The following is a 17635-nucleotide window of genomic DNA, read 5'->3' as shown; positions in this document are numbered from 1 at the left end:
CACAGTGCAGCAGGGGCAGAGAGACAGAGAGAATGAGAATGAATCCCAAGCAGGCTCTGCGCTGTCAGGACAGAGTCTGAGGTGGGACTTGAACTCACGGATTACGAGATCATGACCTGAGCCAAACCAAGAGTTGGATGCGCAACCAACTGAGCCACCCAGGCGCCCCACTAGTGATACTTTTTAAAGAGTGTTAGGCTTTGCTTTTCCATTTGGGAACCGTCAGTGCAGATTTGGTGAGGGGACACCATATTTAAAGTAGCTCGTGTGTGTTTCTCAGCGTTTGCTCCTCTGGTTTTCTTTTTGTCACTCGCACTTCTCATGGGGTCCTGTGGCTTTCCACGACTTTCATGGATCAGTTTTAGTTCCCAGGTCAGTACAACATTTGAATTCCTTTCTGCTTTTCATGATTAAAAATATATTGTGTGAATTATGATAACATTTGACATGGTGTATCTGGTAATTGTGTGGTTGTGCAGGCGAGCGGGCACGTGCTGGCAGTCCTGATGCTCGCGCCAGCCACCTGCCTCGTGATTTAGTCCCGCCCCCAGTGTGAAAGGCCCACGCTCAGAGTAACGGACTTGCCCACTGCCCCCTGGCGAGCGAGTTACTGAACTGATTTGGACCCTATCAGTTTGACTCCAGAGCCCGCTACGGGCATGTATCAGCTCGGTTTTAACTTTTAAGTGAAGCGTAAGATGCATGCAGAAAAGAGCAAACTCAAGTGTAGACCTCCGTGAATTACCAAAATCAAACGTGCGTTTAACTACTGAGTTAGGCAAGCGAATGGGGACGTTAGCAACACCTCGGAGGCCCTCACATCGTGGCCGCCGACGCCGTAGCGCCGCGCTGCTACCGGTGGTGACAGTGTTTAAACGGAATTTGCTGTGACTCAATCGTACGTCCCTTTACACTTGTCTTTCCACCCCTGGAAGTTAAGTGACCGTTTTTCTATTTCCTTCTCTGCAGGAAAAAAAAAAGTACAAGTTTTGTACCTTACGTGAAATTTATTATCTTATTGTTTCGTGCTAAACACCCCCCCTTGAGGTAAATAATTACAATCCTTGGTTTGTTTAGTCTCAGTCACCGTGGAGGACTCCTCAAAACCAGGCCCTGTAAACCTGTGGCACCAAATAAAAGCACAACACAGAGTCCTGCCTCGGGGGTTTCGAGTGCTTGTAAAAGCTGCTTGCCGAGATGATTTCAGTATTGTAATAGGATCGATGTAAGTAGCGCTTTCCTTTAGCCAGGGGTTTTGAAAGCAGTGTTTTGTGTAAATAAATGCATGTAGGCCAAATAATTGTAGTATTTTGGGGAAAAGTGTTATTTACAGGAACCTCATCTGATACGCAGCTCATGAGCGCGTTGAGCAGCTTGGCAGCTAGAAGCATATCTTCATCTGGCGGGTGTCTTCTGCTCTGTCGCCCCGGGAATAGTGTCACACCTGAGCCTCACGCCCCGCTCGGTGACTCCAGGCGTTTACTTAACGTGGAGCCTCTGGGAGAGAAGAAAATGCTTCCTGTGTGTATGGAGAAGATAGTCTGTTAATGCTTGTACTGATTTCTCTTAAAATATTTGTTCTAATTGTGAAAGCAGAACACGTTTGTTCTAGAATACCTGAAACGTGCAGAGGAGTGCGGCGATCCCGCACCTCCGTGAGATCCGCTTGTTTTTTGCACTGTCTTTTTACTCCTCATGCATGTGAATATTTATAATAAAAATTGGAATGGTAAAATGTATTTAGTTTCAGTGCCTTTTTTCTGTTAATATATTTATCTTTGAATATGCATATTTTGTATTACATATTCTTTGTAAACATTAGTTGCATAATAACTTCAGAGTCAAATACCACACTTAGTTTATTTAAACCACTCTTGTGTTTTTGAGCTAGTTTTTGATTGTTTCCATGTTTATAAAGAATTAGCTTTCGGGCAGCAGATGGGGAAGGGATGAAGTTGCGGAGAGGAAAGGAATCCTCTTTTATAAAACTGGGCTGTACTTGTTCAACTGAATGGATCAGATGTTTGGTGAGCCTGCGGCAGGCCCTCAGATGCAGCCGTGACCCTGCTCACACTGGAGACCCGGATACGATGAGTGGGGGCCTGAATCTGGTCGTAGTGCGGATCGGGATGTGGAAGACAGGGAGGATTCCCGGGGGGTTTTGGCGGGAAGGTCTATTTATTTATTTTGAGGAGGGGGGCAGAGAGAGGAAGAGAGAGAGAGAGAGTCCCAAGCAGGCTCTGCACGGTTAGCTTGGAGCCTGATGTGGGGCTTGAACTCCCGAACTGTGAGATCATGACCTGAGTGAAACCAGGAGTCAGCTGCCTAACTGACCAAGGGGAGATACTGAAGATTACTCCCGCATTTCTCCTTCACGTAATGGACTACACAGTGGTGTCATTATTGGTATAGGGACCATAGAAAGGCAGAGCAAATTTGCTTCAAATTTTGTTCTGGGCATAGTGAACTTGAGGTGCGTTTGGGCCACTAGAGAGCAGTGTCTGTTAGGCAGATGGACAGAGGAAGCTAAGAAAAGAACTAAAGAACCACAGGGATGGCTCTGTGGACATTGGCACTTAGACTGTGACATCAGCCGCATACCCTGACCTGGTACAGTTGAGAGCAGGGTCAGAGGTAGGTCCCTGGGGAGCATCAGTGATCAGGGAGGGAGGGGCGCCGAGAAGCATGGGAAAGACCGAGAACCAGAACGGGAGAGAGGGTGGCTTTGCGGGTGCTGAAAGAAGAAGGGTGTCACTTGCCGGGCGGTAGGTCCCGCACGAGGATCATGGCAATGTCTGCTGGATTTGGCAGGTCGTTGGCGAGAAGAGTGTCCGGGGAGCGGCGGGGACAGGCCGGAATGGCGGGGGAGTTGGGGCGAGGACGTGGCTTACGGAAGCTGGGGGGGGAAGGGCGGAGGTGGTCAGTGTGCTGAGGGAGGAGGGCTTTGTTTTACTCTCGGCTCGCACGGGTGGAAAGGGATGGAAGTGCGGAGAAGGGAGCTTGATGCTAACGCGCGGGACCTGAGGCTCGGAGCCCGGTCAGGGAGGAGGGATCCGACTTGGGCAGGGCGGGGATACTCTGTCCCGGGGCGCGTGGGAAAGGTGCGACACGCTGCCGGCCTGGCCAGACGTGGTGGCAGGAGCCCAGTGTTCTCAGGACGCTGCCGAGAATGAGGTGGGGCGGGGGGACGGCGGGCTTGAGGGCAGTGTCTGGGGAGTAGAGGGGTGAAGGTGCCAAGGCCCAGAGATGGGGGCAGCCGCTCTGTGGTTCCGTGGCTGAGGCCCGGATTTATAGAGGTGCTGGTTAGCACGGTGCCGTGCACCAGAGCCAAGGAAGGGAGGAGGGAGGTGTCCTGACGATGTACATTTTCAGAGAAGTCTTCCCTGCGTCCTGAGTTAGATATATTACAGGTTCTCACACCTCTGTTCTTTCCTTCTAGGGCTCCCTGAAGCTGTGGTTCTCTGTTTGATTGTTAGCATGGTCAGTGTGACTTTAAAAAGTTTGCTTTCCCCAGAAACGGGGAAACTCTGACGCAAGGTGTGCGTGACTTTGCTTACCGTTGTGCGGTCTTTAGGTCCTGGCAGACGCTCGAGAAGTAGTTGTTGAATTTAAGCTGTGGCTCTGTTCCTTGCGCCCCTCCTGCCTTCTTTTGTCTGAACCGTTGCTGACAGCCTCTCTTCGTTCCGGGACAGACGAGGGGACGAGGGGACGAGGGGACGAGGGGACGAGGGGTGTCGGTTCGTGCGGGCGAGCGGCTGACACAGGCCCTGGGCTCTGGTCCCAGCCCCGCCCGTCAGCAGCCTCGGGGCTGCGGGCAAACGCTCAGTCTCTCTGTGCTCCAGCGTCTTCCTCGGTGATCTGTGCAGAGTGGCTTGTGACCGCGCTGCCCTCGGGGGCTGTCTGGCAGCTTGTGCACAAGAACTCACGGAAGCTTGTAGACCATGTGACATAAAAGTCAGTCTTCCCCGTAGTGGTTTGCAAAAGGGTTCTAGGTGACGTTGACAGTCTTTCCCTGAGACCCCTGACTTGGCGATAAAGAGTTTGCAGGTGCGTCTGTTCCTTGTCACTCACTGAGTATTGATCTTTAGAGAAACCGAGAAGAGAGTCCTGGACTGTGACGGTCTTTCTGGCACAGGGACACAGGGCACCGTAAACAAAGCCATTCTGGGTCCTGAAGGAGCATGGAGAGGAAATTGTCACTTTGCCGCGTCCTGTCTGTGGGGAGAGATTCGTGACTGCTGTCTGCGTCGCACCTGCCACGGTAACCAGGAATCCCTGTGTCCCTTGCAGAGGAGGTGGCCAAGCTGGAGAAGCACCTGCTGCTTCTCCGCCAGGAGTACGTGAAGCTGCAGAAGAAGCTGGCGGAGACGGAGAAGAGATGCAGTCTCTTGGCCGCGCAGGCTAACAAGGGAGACGGCAGCGAGTCCTTCATCAGCCGCCTGCTGGCGATCGTGGCCGACCTGTATGAGCAGGAGCAGTACAGGTGAGCCCTGGCCACGCCGCCCTTCCCCGGGCTCCCAGGCCGCCCTGTCACTTCTCCTCTTGGCTTTCTTCCCAAGGGTGTGTCTCTCTGACTGGGATCCTAGCAAACCTTTCGTCCCTGCAGTGTCAGCTCTTTGGGGAAAGATGCTGTTTATTTTCTCCTTCTCTTCAGCGCAGAGTGTGGGAGTCACCGATGGCCCTGCGGTGCGGACAGGAATTAGCTTACTTGTCCAGGGATTCCGGGGGGAAAGGTCACTTTCTCTTGGGATAATCAAAGAAGGTGTCTTAGAACTAGAGGGCAGGGTATCGTGAGGTTGAGGGGGGGGGACCTGGGGCCGCACAGCCTGTGTTAGAAGCTCAGCCAGCCACCCGCTGGCTGTGTGGTCTGGAGCTGTGTGACCCACTCCGGGTTCCTAATCTGTAAAATGGGCATATTGCTGCTTACAGTAGTGTTGTTGTGAGGGCTAAATTAGTGAGTGCATGTTTTAAAGCACTCAGACCACTCAGACCGGCACACAGGAAGCACTCAGTTGTCAGCTGTTGTTATGAAGTGAGTTTTGAGGTAAATGTCAGAGGCTGGGTAGGATTCGGTACATAAAGACAGTGATGCTGTTGGTAGGGGGAGGCCGAGAACAGGCAGGGGGACCTGGCAGCATGCTCAGGATTTGGAGGACAGGAGGGGCCATCTTGGGGGTACGTGTCACGTGTCACGTGATCCCCTGGAGGAGGTGGGAGGGTAGGCTGGCTGCACTGGGAGGCCAAGGTGGGAAGTTTGGACTTGATCCTCCAGAAAGTGAGGAACAGGGTGCGTGGAGCTGTTGGACCTTCAGAGTCGAGGTGGGGTTTCGGCAAGACGAACCTGGTAACATCGTGTAGAGAGAGTTGTGCAGAGAAGAGCGCAGGGATGCGGCGGGAGTGTTGGGCAGAGTGCGGGCCCGAGATGAAGACGGGCTGGGCTGGGGTGGTGGCGGCGGGCACGGAGAGGAGACGTGGGCGTGAATGTGTGCGGGAGGGAGGGCTTGGCTGCAGAGGAAATGGGCGACCGGACTTAGCTAAGACAGAAAAATTCTGAAATAAATTAGGACATTTAAAACTGATCAAAATCCAGAATTGCTATCTTCCATCTTAACCATTTATAGAAGAAAGGAATACTGACTACCAAGAAGACAGGAAGTATGTACTCTGAGTAAAGGACAGCCCTGTAAATTGAATGGATGTTGCTGCTTGTAAAGTACCATTCAGTCATTGTCTCCTTTTCCCCTCTTTTTTCCACGGACGAGTGAAAACTGTGTTTCCTCGGGCCCAGGGGAGCCCGGCCTGTCCCCCTGCCGGTGCACCTCCCCTGCCCCGAGGCCCTTCCCCCACAGCTCCTGTCATGCACTTGGTCTCTTACTTACGCTGAGTGTGTGCACACCCCGTCCCGCCGTCCATCTGGGAGACCGTGAGAACGAGCCTGGTCAGGGCTCCTGGGGGCCCCTCCCGGGCTTCGAAAGCCTGTCCCTTCCCTAACACGGCTTGGGTACCAGATGGGGAACAGAGCTTTCAGAAAGGACTTGAGCTCCTGAGATGGAGTACCTAGAATTGGAAAATCGGTTTCTAAAGCAGATGCTCCTCTACCAAAATAAGAAGGAACCCCTCCCACAAAAACACAAAGATTTGTCCTATAAACATACATTTTATTGAAGTATTTAAATATGTATATATTTAAAGTAGATTTCACACCCAGCATGGAGCCCAGTGCAGGGCTTGAACTCATGGCCCTGAGATCAAGACCTGAGCTGAGATCAAGAGTCGGACGCCTGACCAACCGAGCCACCCAGGCATTCCCCCAACCCCCACTTAAGTAGTATTTTTTATGTGCATCTCAGTAACTGGGGTAATTAAAGCTTAGGTGTTAAAAGGTTTTTAAATTGAGAAATATGGAAGAAATAAGTACATGTATTTGTACTTAAGTTTAGGAGAAGACTTTTATCTCCTAAGGTAGTTGAAAATGGTTCTATGTAGTTATTTACCACATCCTTCGTTTAGCCATCAAGCTTACAGTTGTTTCTGTTAATGTGTTTGAGAAACTCTTTTTATACCTCTTCTCTAGTAACAACATTCGTATTTCACAAGGAAGCACTCTTTGCTTAGAATGAGAATTTATAAAAATTCCTAGCCTCCTAAATGTTTCTGCATAGAGTGCTCAGAAACTTTCCGTCTTCCGTTTTTGAATTGTGTTTTAGAAATTATTAGTGAAATCCTTGTCTGTATTTCCCTTTGGTATGTTAGACTCCAAAAGAGAAAACAGTTTGACCTGATATTTATGAATATATAGATTTTAGAGTATCTAGAATTTATAATTTTGTGACTAAAAGTCCATGTGTGGCTAAAACAGGAAACAGTGAGTCTTCATTTAAGTTAATAGAATTTAATATTTTATACTTAAATTTAGAACTTAAAAAATTATTTGTGCTTTGTAAATTGCTTCCTGTTATTGAATTTTAGAAATTTTGTCATCGGATATGATTTGTTCTATTTGAAAATATTCTTTTAAATTTTTTATTGTTTATTTATTTTTGAGAGAGAGACAGACAGACAGAGTGCGAGTTGGGAAGGGGCAGAGAGAGAGAGGGAGACAGAATCTGAAGCAGGCTCCAGGCGCTGAGCTGTCAGCATGGAGCCCAATGCAGGGCTCGAACTCACGAGAACGAGGTCATGACCTGAGCTGAAGGCGCATGCTCAACTGACTGAGCCACTCAGGTGCCCCTGAAAGTATTGTTTAATGTTTGTTTCTTTTTGAGAGAGAGAGAGTGCGTGCGGCACGTGTGCGCACTAGCTGGGGAGGCACAGAGAGCGGGACAGAGGATCTGAAGCGGGGTCCCCAGCCGTCAGCACAGAGCCTGGTGCGGGGCTAGGGCTCACGAACCATGAGATCAAGACCTGAGCTGAAGTCAGACGCTTAACTGACTAAGCCATCCAGGTGCCCCATGTTTGTTCTATTTCAGATAAAATATTAATTCCATTTCTTTTTTTATGTATTGATTAATAATGTTTGGCGTTAGCAGTAGTTTCTAATAATTTGAAATACTGGGTATCCTTTTCTGATCTAATGTGATTAGTTGCAGCTCAGTCTTAGTACAGCTGCAATCGCTGACCTGCTTACATCACCATAAAGTATGTTGTAGACACTGTGTTTGTACATGGAGTAAACTGTGTCTGTGTTATTTTAATTTAGTTTTATTTATTTTTTTTAAAGACTTTTCATTCCTCATTAAGGAGTCTTGTCGCTCTTTTTTGTTGTTGTTGTTTATTTATTTTGAGAGAGCATGTGCAGGCAGGGGCGGGGTGGAGGGAGGAGGAGAGAAAGTGGTAAGCAGGCTCCACTCTGAGCACAGAGCCCAGCTCAGGCTCCATGTCATGAACTGTGAAATCATGACCTGATCGGAAATCAAGAGTCAGACACTCAAGGGACTGAGCCACCCTTAGGGTTTTTTTTAATGTAGTAATTTTTGTATTTATCTTGTAAAGGTTTCCAAGCTAACACATTTTTGGAGAGGAGTATGGAAGTTACAGAGCGTGTAAACACACAGAATGATGATGATCAAGGATGTGATATTGCTGGGAATGAAGCCATGTGGCACCTGCGTGCCGGCCCAGTGGGTCATCCCCGGGGTTTTGTTAGATGGCTGGGCGCTCTCCTCCCTCAGAGGTTGACATTTCAGAGTCAGACTTGTCACCTGTTTGGAAAGGTCTGTTTCATATAATGGTTTGTCATAAATATGGAAATGTGTTTGCAGAAGAGATTACTCCCACCCCATTTCTTTGTAAATGGTTGAGAAAAAATGTCCAGTCATAGGTCTGAATGTTTCTCTCGGGGACAGAAATGTAGTTATTGGGCTTCGTCTTCTTGACTGCTTTGTCAAAGCCGGATTGTAGTTTTACTGCAGACCCTTGACGCGGGCAGCTCTGCAGAGCTGCACAGTCTTCGTGCTTTCTGTCCTCTCTCTGATGCCCTGTCGTGGTCTGCGAGAAACCTCTTCTATGTTTACTGAATATTAATTGTCTATTTAACTGATAGGCTCACCGCCCCAAGAGCCGCATTCGGGAGTGCCCTGGAAGAACACCCCGTGTTAACTAAAGCTACAAGTTAGAGATACAGACGTGTCTAGCGACACACTGTAAACATGACCCATTAGAATTCAGTGCTGACACAGAGAAATAGCTTTGCTGTGATTCTGTTTGCAGGTACATGTTGATCAATCAGTACTCATATATTTATCATTTGTGAATCCCCAGCTGTATGTAGTTATGATGACACTTTTCTTTTTATGTCTGTGGATATTTTTCTTCCGCAGCGATCTGAAGATAAAGGTTGGGGGCAAGCGCATCAGTGCTCACAAGTTTGTCCTGGCGGCCCGCAGCGACAGCTGGAGTCTGGCCAGTTTGTCTTCCACCGAGGAGCTGGACCTGTCAGGTGAGCCTCTGGCCCCAGGAGCGCTCTGGGCAGAAGGTGATGGGTGTCATTTTGAAGTCGTAGTGGTTTATGAAAGTAGAAAACTTTTTTTATTTTGAGAGAGAGCGGGGGAAAGAGAATCTCAGGCAGGCTCTGCACTGTCAGCATAGATCCTGACGGGGGCCTCAGTCTCCTGAACTGTGAGATTATGATCTGAGCCCAGATCAAGAGTCAGATGCTCAACTGACTGAGCCACCCAGGCGCCCTGAAAGTAGAAACCTTTTCTTATCCATTGATGGCGACCATGTACTAGTTAAATAGTGAATCAGTGGGTTGAACTTAAACACTTCTGTTTAATACCTGACTAATAAATTGTAAATATTTGAGTGTGTACAATATTCTAACAATTTATAAAATATAAATATCTGTCCGGAAATTCTTTTCATACAATATTATAAATATGGGAGCATGTGTAGAAAAAAATTTTTCTTCTACTTCTAGAAAAAGTCCTGGTGTATTTAATCATAGTCGCCTAGCGCTTTTCCTGATGTACGAGAACTGAGCTCGAGTGAAGAGTTACTCCAGAAAACAGGGCTTATCTTCTCTAACATTGAAGGGTGACCTCAGGCTTCAGAATTTGAACAGGTGCACTGAGCTTTTCAATGTTTGACTTCGTTGCTTTATGCCACCTTACGTTGTGAATGTTACAAAGAACTTCGGTATGTGTGGTGGTGAGTCGACTTTAAAAAAGTCATTTTCAAAAGTTTACTTCAGAGTTGCATTTTCACTTCGCACTTACCTAACTGTGTTTTAAAATAGAACAAATTTTACCTTTAAGTCTGTTACTAACAATCATGAGAATTGTAACACATGGTAGGGAGATACCCAGGCAGTAAGATGGTGAGTTGCTTGCAGTAGTGACAGGCCGTGTGGAAAGTTGCTGAATTCTGTTTGCTGATTCAGAAGGTACTGTTTTCCCAGCAGTCCCGGGCACAAGACCGTGGTAACAGAGTTCTCGCCCTGCGGATGCGGATCGTTTCACACCAGGGCACGCGTGCAGCGCGCCGGGCGCTTCCTGTCCAAGGCAGGGGACGCCGGCGTGGGGCCCGGAAGGCGTCCGAGGCGACTCGCTCGCGAGCCACCCCCTCTGGAGCATCGTCACGCCAGATGCGTGCATGTCTGACAAATTCAGTGTCTGGGTCGGCTTGGGGTTAGAATATGCGGTCTTTTCCCTTGAGACGTGCTCATGTTCCCTTGACTTTTTTGTTCTATATCAACTGATTTTGGACCCTGGACATGGTGATTGTATTTTGTAGGCTCTGGGTCCCGTATCATCTTCTGGAAAGGATTGGCTCTCCTTAGCTCCACAGTGAAGGTCGCTGCACCTTCTGTGGGTAGTGGCTCAAGTCTCCCCGCAGGCCTTGGAGCGGGCTGGGCTGTGCGCGTGTGAGCAGCTCCGAGGGAGCCCCGGGCCTGTGTGCGTCCGTGCGCACAGCCAGGAGACCGGCCTTGCTCTGCGGGCCCCCGAGCCCCTGTCCTGGGTGCGTCTGGCCAGAGGAGGGCGTTTGTTCTAGAGGGCGAGGCGGCCGCGTGCCCACCGCGCCAGTGTTCATCCCTCAGGCCATCCTCAGGGCAAAGCCGTGGGGACACTTCGTCCGGTGCGATTGTCTCTTCACCATTCGCCTCCCTCTACGACTGTACAATTTTGTGTACCTTTCAGAATCCTCGGGTGGCTGTTTTCTGGTGCTCTGTCTAGAGGGTTTAGCTCTTACCACAGGACGGCTGTCACCCGCCACGACGGAACGGGGCCGCGAGCCCTTCTGTTCCTGCCTGAGTGGGGTGGGGGCTATCGACATGTGTGGCTTGGAGTTTATTTCTGAGAAACTATTGTTAGGGGCGTATCATTCAAATGACTAAAGAGGATGCTTTTACTGATAAAAGATGTGGTCTATCACAGTGTTTTAATTTTATGAATCAAAAACTTCGGTAAAGTAAATGAAGAAAAAATAGTTGGAAACATAAAGACAGTTCAGTTAGAGTCATAGAAGATATTCAAAACCCTTTTCACAGTTGTTTAGAGTTTATTTTGAGTGTGGGAGGGGGAGGGGCGGAGAGGGAGGGAGAGATGGAGAGAGCATGGGTGTCAGAGTGGGAGTGGAAGGGCGGAGAGGGAGGGAGAGATGGAGAGAGCATGGGTGTCAGAGTGGGAGGGGGAGGGCGGAGAGGGAGGGAGAGAGAATCCTAAGGAGTCTCCTTGCTGTCAGCAGAGTCTGCTGCGGGGCTCAAACTCATGGATCTGTGAGATCATGACCTGAGCCGAAATTGAGAGTCTGCTGCGTAATGGACTGAGCTACCCAGGCACCCGAGTTTTTTACAAATTAAATACAGGACTTAAGTAATGAAATTAATTTCCTCAATAGGCTTCACTTAATGGCTACTTGCCTACTGATAAGTTTATTCCCATTCTTTCCAAATGTCTTATAAAACATTTATTAAAATCAAATCAAAACAAAACAAAAACCTGGGCCACATAGAAAATCTCAGGTTCTCTACAGAGTGGCTCTGCGCCTGGACTGCTGTGAAGTCCGAAGTTTGGGTGTTACTTTTCATGCACGTGGTCACAGTTTTAGCAGCTTGTGGGCGGGGCCTGCCCAGGGTAACTGCCTCTGGCAGCAGGTGGTCTGTGCGGGTCGCAGAGGCCCCGTGGTGTCACTTCTCAGAGCGCGCTCCTCTGCGTCTCCGGGAGTGGGGCTCGCCCGGCCTGCCCAGCCGCCTACAGACGCAGGCTGGAGGCCGCACACTGCGTGACGGGCCTGCAAGTGCACAAAGTGCACGCTTGCAGGGACACACCGTCCTTCAGCTTCAGTGCTCCCGCCCACCCGTCCCACTGCTGCTGAGTCCCAGTCTCAGCGTGGATCGATTCTCAGTATATTTTGCAGATGGAGGGAAGAGTTGGGGCAGGAGTGGGAATGCTTGGAGATCACTTGAACTTCACCTCAGGTGAAATTTTGAGGCCTCCCAGGAGGTCCCCGCTGATTGTGGATTTTAAGAAAATTATTTAGGGGTTCCTGGGTGACTCAGTCTGTTGGGCATTCGACCTCAGCTCAGGTCATGATCTCACAGTTTGTGGGGTCGAGCCCCGCATCGGGCCTGGAGCCTGCTTCGGATTCTGTGTCTCCCTCTCTCTCTGCCTCTCCTCTGCTCATGTGCTGTCTCTATATCAAAAATAAATAATAAAAAAATTTAAAAAGGTCTTATCAACTGTTAAGTTTATTGGTTTGGACAATTGAGAGAGGGTTATTAAAGGAAACCCTCAAATTTTAAAGGAGAATCAGAGTGCCAGAGGGAGGATGTTTGAGGCCGCTGTTGGGCCCAGTCCGGAGGCCGAGCTGTCCTGTGCGGTCAGGCTGTGTGAGGACAGTGGGCGTGTGGTTCCGGCCCGTTGGCGACTCTGCAGATCGAGCGGCCCGCGCCTCTCGCCGCGGAGAGAGCGCCTGCGCATCAGGCCCAGTTTACAGAGCCAGCCGAGGGCTGACACTGCTTCTGAGATCTACTTTGAATAGCTTGAATACAGTTGAAGGATTTTCTCAAGTAGATTGTTTAGGTAAATCTAATTAGGTTTTGATGTGCTTTACAAATGTTTTTTTCTCTCTAAAAACATTTTAGGGGCACCTGGGTGGCTCAGTCGGTTAGGCCTCTGACTTCGGCTCAGGTCAGATCTCACATTCGTGGGTTCGAGCCCCGCGTCAGGCTCTGTGCTGACAGCTCAGAACCTGGAGCCTCCTTTGGATTCTGTGTCTCCCTCTCTCTCTCTGACCCTCCCCTGCTTGTGCTGTCTCTCTCAGTATCAAAAATAAATAAAACATTAAAAAAAATTAAAAAAAAATAAAAACATTTTAAAAGTGCTATTGGGGCGCCTGGGTGGCCTACTCGGTTAAGCCTCTGACTTCGGCTCAGGTCAGATCTCACGTTCGTGGGTTCGAGCCCCGCATCAGGCTCTGTGCTGACAGCTGGCTCAGAACCTGGAGCCTGCTTCCGGGTCTGTGTTTCCTTCTCTCTCTCTCTGCCCCTCCCTCTCTCATGCTCTGTCTCACTCTGTATCAAAATAAATAAAACATTAAAAAAAAGTTAAAAAAAAAGTGCTTTTATTCCTTCGCCAGATAAAGAGAGGGAAGAAAAAATAAACTAACATAATCACGATAAAAATTTTGGTATTTTTTATTTTTGTTTATTTCTTTTTGAGAGAGAGAGACAGAATGCACATGTGAGTTGGGGAGGGCCAGAGAGAGAGAGGGGGGGAGACACAGAATTCCAAGCAGGCTCCTGGCTCTAAGGTATCAGCTCAGAGCCTTATGCAGGGCTCAAACCACAAACCACGAGAGCACTCGGGGCTGGGACCCACAAACCACGAGATCATGACCTGAGCCAGAGGTGGACACTTTAAGCAACTGAGCTACCCAGGCACTCCCCCTCTTTTTTTTTTTTTTTTTTTTTTTTTTTAAGATTATATTTTTTTAAGTCACCTCTACGCCCAGCACAGAGCTGGAACCTACAGGCCTGTGGTCAGGAGTTGTGCAGCCACAGACAGGGCAGCCACGTGTCTGGGTGTGTTTTCGTTCAATAAATTCTTTTTTATTAAATGTTTATTTTTGAGGGAGATAGAGCGAGCATGAGAGCATGTGCGCGCAGGGGAGGAACAGAGGGAGGGGAGAGAATCCCGAGCAGGCTCCGTGCTGTCAGCACAGAGCCTGATGTGGGGCTTGATCCCGCGACCTGTGAGAGAGAACCTGACGTGAGCTGAGATCAAGAGTTGGGTGCTTAGCCGGCTGAGCCACCCAGGCACCCCACATTTTTCATTATGCCTTTTTCCCCCTTTCAATAGCTGGCTGTTTTAGGGAATGATGGGTGAATTAATGTGGAGCAAATAAATCAGGAGCCTCCAGTTCCATTCGGCCTTCCTCCCTTCAACCCTCTCCTCCTGTATTTGGAAGAGAAGGGGTTAATAAGCCTGATCACTAAGTTTCTGAGAGGTTCCTGGCCCTTGCTGCACCTTTCCTAGACAATCAAGGACCGAGTCTGATTCCGTAAACCCTAGCAAGTGTCAGAGTCACAGGGAGGACGTGTTAAAACACAGACGCCGGCCCCACCCAGACTGTCTGGTTGAGTGGGCTGGGCCGGGCCCAGAGCCTCAGGCAGGGCCACAGGCGCTGCAGACTCTGCTAGGCGAGGACCGGGCTTCGGGAACCCTGGTTTGATCCTCGGTTCACCACTGCCGTTAACGTGACCAAGACTTGCCTCTGGTTGGGGAGTTTAGATATTTTATATGCAGTTTGCATCCCAAGCGTTCCCCCAAGTTTCTGTAGAGTCTTTTACTTTAACTTAAAGAATTATACAAGTAATGCGTGTTCATTAAAAATCAGGGAGATAAAAAATCATCTCAAAGAAAAATTAGTTGCATGTCCTCCCACGGTTATTTTAGTGTCCTGTCCTTCCAGCGTCTCAGTAGATAGACAGACGGGGGCAGCGGGCTGGCTCGGTCGGGGAGCGTGTGAGTCTTTATCTTGGAGACGTGAGTTCAAGCCCCACTTTGGGGGTAGGGGTTACGTTAAGAAAATAGGTTGATAGACGGTCTGTTTACGGCCACATCACCCTGCACGCCCTCAGTCCTGTCTGATCTTAGAGGTTGAGCAGGGTTGGACCTGAGTGGGAGAGTCACAAAGTTACGTGTGTATGTGGATGTGTACATGCATACTCCTACACACACACACACACACACACACACAAATATATCACAAAAAATGAGATTTAATTTAATACATGTATTTTTAGATTTCTTTTTTAAACCAAGATAGTGAATATCCCTTTAGGTTGAATACGGATGTAAGTAATTTTAACTGATGCAAAAATTTCCAGTGTGAGTATTAATACTATAATTATTAGCTTTCCAGGGTAGGACTCTTAAGATTTTTTTGTTCCAGATGGTTGCTATTAAAAATAATACTGTATTGACTGTCTTTTTGCATATATTTCTCTATTTGCTAAGTTATTGGGATTATCCTAATCTAAATGTATAATTCCTATGTAACTGTTTATACATTTTTAAGAATCTTTGCTTGCCAAGAGATAAAATAAAATGTTTTCTAGTTTAAATCTATGTTTGTAGTTATTGGTAAGGTTTAGTGAACATTTTTATTTTTCTTTGTGGATTACCATTTCTATCCATTGCCCATTTTACCATTGATTTGTCCATCCTTTAATTTTTTTAAATGTTTTATTTATTTATTTATTTATTTATTTATGTATGTATTTTTGAGAGGGAGGGAGGGAGGGAGGGAGAGAGAGAGAGAGAGAGAGAGAGAGATGGCATGAGTAGGGGAGGGTCAGAGAGAGAGGGAGATACAGCATCCGAAGACAGGCTCCAGGTTCTGAGCTAGAGATCAGCACAGAGCCTGACGTGGGGCTTGAACCCACAACCATGAGATCATGACCTGAGCCAAAGCCGGACGCTCAACGAACTAAGCGACCCAGGCGCCCCTCATTTTTTTTTAAATTTATGTATTTATTTTGAGAGACGGATGAGTGACAGAGACAGATAGATAGAAAGATAATCCCAAGCAGGCTCTGCACTGTCGCACAGAGCCTGACCCGGGGCTTGATCCCATGAAACATGAGATCATGACCAGAGTTGAAATCAAGAATCGGACACTCAGCCCACTGAGCCACCCAGGCACCGCCACCTTTTCATGTTTATTTGTAAGATCTTTATTGGAATGTAAACTCTTGGTGATAAATTTAAAATATTTTCTCCCAGTTTATTTGACTTACACCTTAAGTAGTTCACGTCTTCTACCTCCTGCCCTTTGGCAAACAGCGTTTTTCTGCAGTCAGATGCTGCTGTTTTCCATGGCCGCGTGGTACTCATTTGAGGGGAGGGCACCAGAATTTGCTTTATCAGCCTGGAGTTTTAGGGACCCTCCAGTAGGCTTACGTGTTCTCAGTCTCTCTCTCTCTCCTGCGCCAGATGCTGACCCCGAGGTGACCAGGACCATGCTCCGCTGGGTCTACACGGACGAGCTGGAGTTCGGAGAAGACGATGCGTTCCTCACCGAGCTGATGAAGCTGGCTAACCGCTTCCAGCTGCGCCTCCTCGGGGAGAGGCAAGTCCCAGCAGAGCGGGGCGCGCGCCCCGGCGGCGGCTCTAGTGCTGCCGAGCGCAGGAAGGCAGCTGCTCCTGCCCCTGTACGGAGCTGCCGCGAGGTGCTGTGCTGAGAGCACCAGCGGGGGCAGGGTTTCGTCCCCTGGCCGTGTGTTTCCTGTAAGCTACATTGTGCCGCAGCTTTTAGGTATTCTCTTTTCTCTCATTGACTTGTTATGTTGCCTGAGATCACATACTTGTGTATACGTAATCTGAGATACATAATTTATATTACGTAGAGAGTATAGTAGAGATTATAGTGTCCGAATCCTCAGCTTTCCCTCCTGTACCACTTCCTGTGATATCTATTCTACTTGGTAATATGGGACTTTGGCTGAAGTTCTTGGTCGTACTCTTTTATTTAGAAACACATTGACTCCTAAGTTGGGGTGCCTGGGTGGCTCAGTTGATTGAGCGTCTCACTTTGGCTAGGGTCTCACGTGATCTCACGGTTGGTGAGTTCGAGCCCCATATCATGCTCTCTCTGTTGTCAGCACAGAGCCCGCTTCAGATCCTCTGTCCCCCTCTCTTTTTGCCCCTCCCTCACATGTGTGTACTCTTTCTCTTTCTCAAAAACAAGTAAAAAAAAAAAAAAAATAGAACTTCCCCCTCCCCCACCCCAGTGCCTAAGTTAATACACAAGTGTGCAGCTTGGGAAGTGTCCTAGCCAGTGTTTTGGTTTCTTCCTTTGTTAACTGCTTTTCAGGCTCCCAAGTTGGCCTTCTAGAGCAGCAGGAAACAAAATGTTACCCCAAATCAGGTAGGGCAACATGCCCCGTAGTTAGTTCCTGCTGGGGATGTGGCCCTGGCCATCAGCCTGGCTAGTGGAGTGTCTTATGTCACCTGGTGACCTGTAGTGCTCCTGGCGCTTCAGGGGTGGCTTTTGTCCGGGCTGAGGGAGGCCAGAGTCCCGACCACCGGGAGCTGCTCAGCCCGGCGCGCTACGCCCCGGGCCCGCCCGCCGGCACACGTTAGTGCGCAGCAGGTCAGTCCTGGCCCTCCGTGCTTGGGGTCAGCCTGAGTGCGTTTATCCAGTCACTGAAGTACCCCAAACAGGCCTAAGGTTTGTAGACACGGAGAGTGTTAGGTCAGCCAAGCAGCCTGACCCTGGTTGTTTGTTCCCTTGTGCGAGCCGTCCGCGGAGGGCCTGGGAGTGTTTTAATTAGATTGAATGTGATTCCATATCCTTTTTTTCTCTAGATATCCTGAGCTTTTTTCCATTGATCTTGTTAAACTTGCTTGTAAATTAAATTGCTTTGACAAAAATGCCCTGGGGTTGGAGTAGTTTAGAGGTTGTAATCTGTGTCTTGGATTCTTTTATTAAAATATCTGTGGTTTATTGCCTGGTTAGGGTTCTGAACCATCAGGATTACCGGATGCTCAGTTTTGTCTTGTTGGGTGTGGGCATTAAGTTGTTACCGGTCGTGGCTTTGTTGAGAGCTGGGCCGCGGCCTCCCGGGCGGGCTCCGCTGGGTGTGGGCTCCGGCGCGGGCTCTTACTAGGCTGCGTGCCCACGGCTGTGC

At 48.8% G+C, this 17635-nt stretch overlaps 1 protein-coding gene across 1 annotated transcript in view; it reads left to right on the top strand.

The window, feature by feature from the left end:
• The window catches only part of ANKFY1 (ankyrin repeat and FYVE domain containing 1), a 64308-nt gene that overhangs the window by 13816 nt on the left and 32857 nt on the right, over nucleotides 1-17635 (top strand). Inside the window, exons 4-6 of the mRNA XM_029928750.1 lie at nucleotides 4291-4483; nucleotides 8820-8938; nucleotides 15939-16074. Coding sequence (XP_029784610.1) covers nucleotides 4291-4483; nucleotides 8820-8938; nucleotides 15939-16074 — 448 coding nt within the window. The remainder of the gene's footprint in view (nucleotides 1-4290; nucleotides 4484-8819; nucleotides 8939-15938; nucleotides 16075-17635) is intronic.

This window comes from Suricata suricatta, chromosome 17 (assembly GCF_006229205.1).
Source record: "Suricata suricatta isolate VVHF042 chromosome 17, meerkat_22Aug2017_6uvM2_HiC, whole genome shotgun sequence".
In the NCBI taxonomy this organism is placed as follows: domain Eukaryota; kingdom Metazoa; phylum Chordata; class Mammalia; order Carnivora; family Herpestidae; genus Suricata; species Suricata suricatta.
This window is presented reverse-complemented; position numbering and strand designations above follow the sequence as displayed.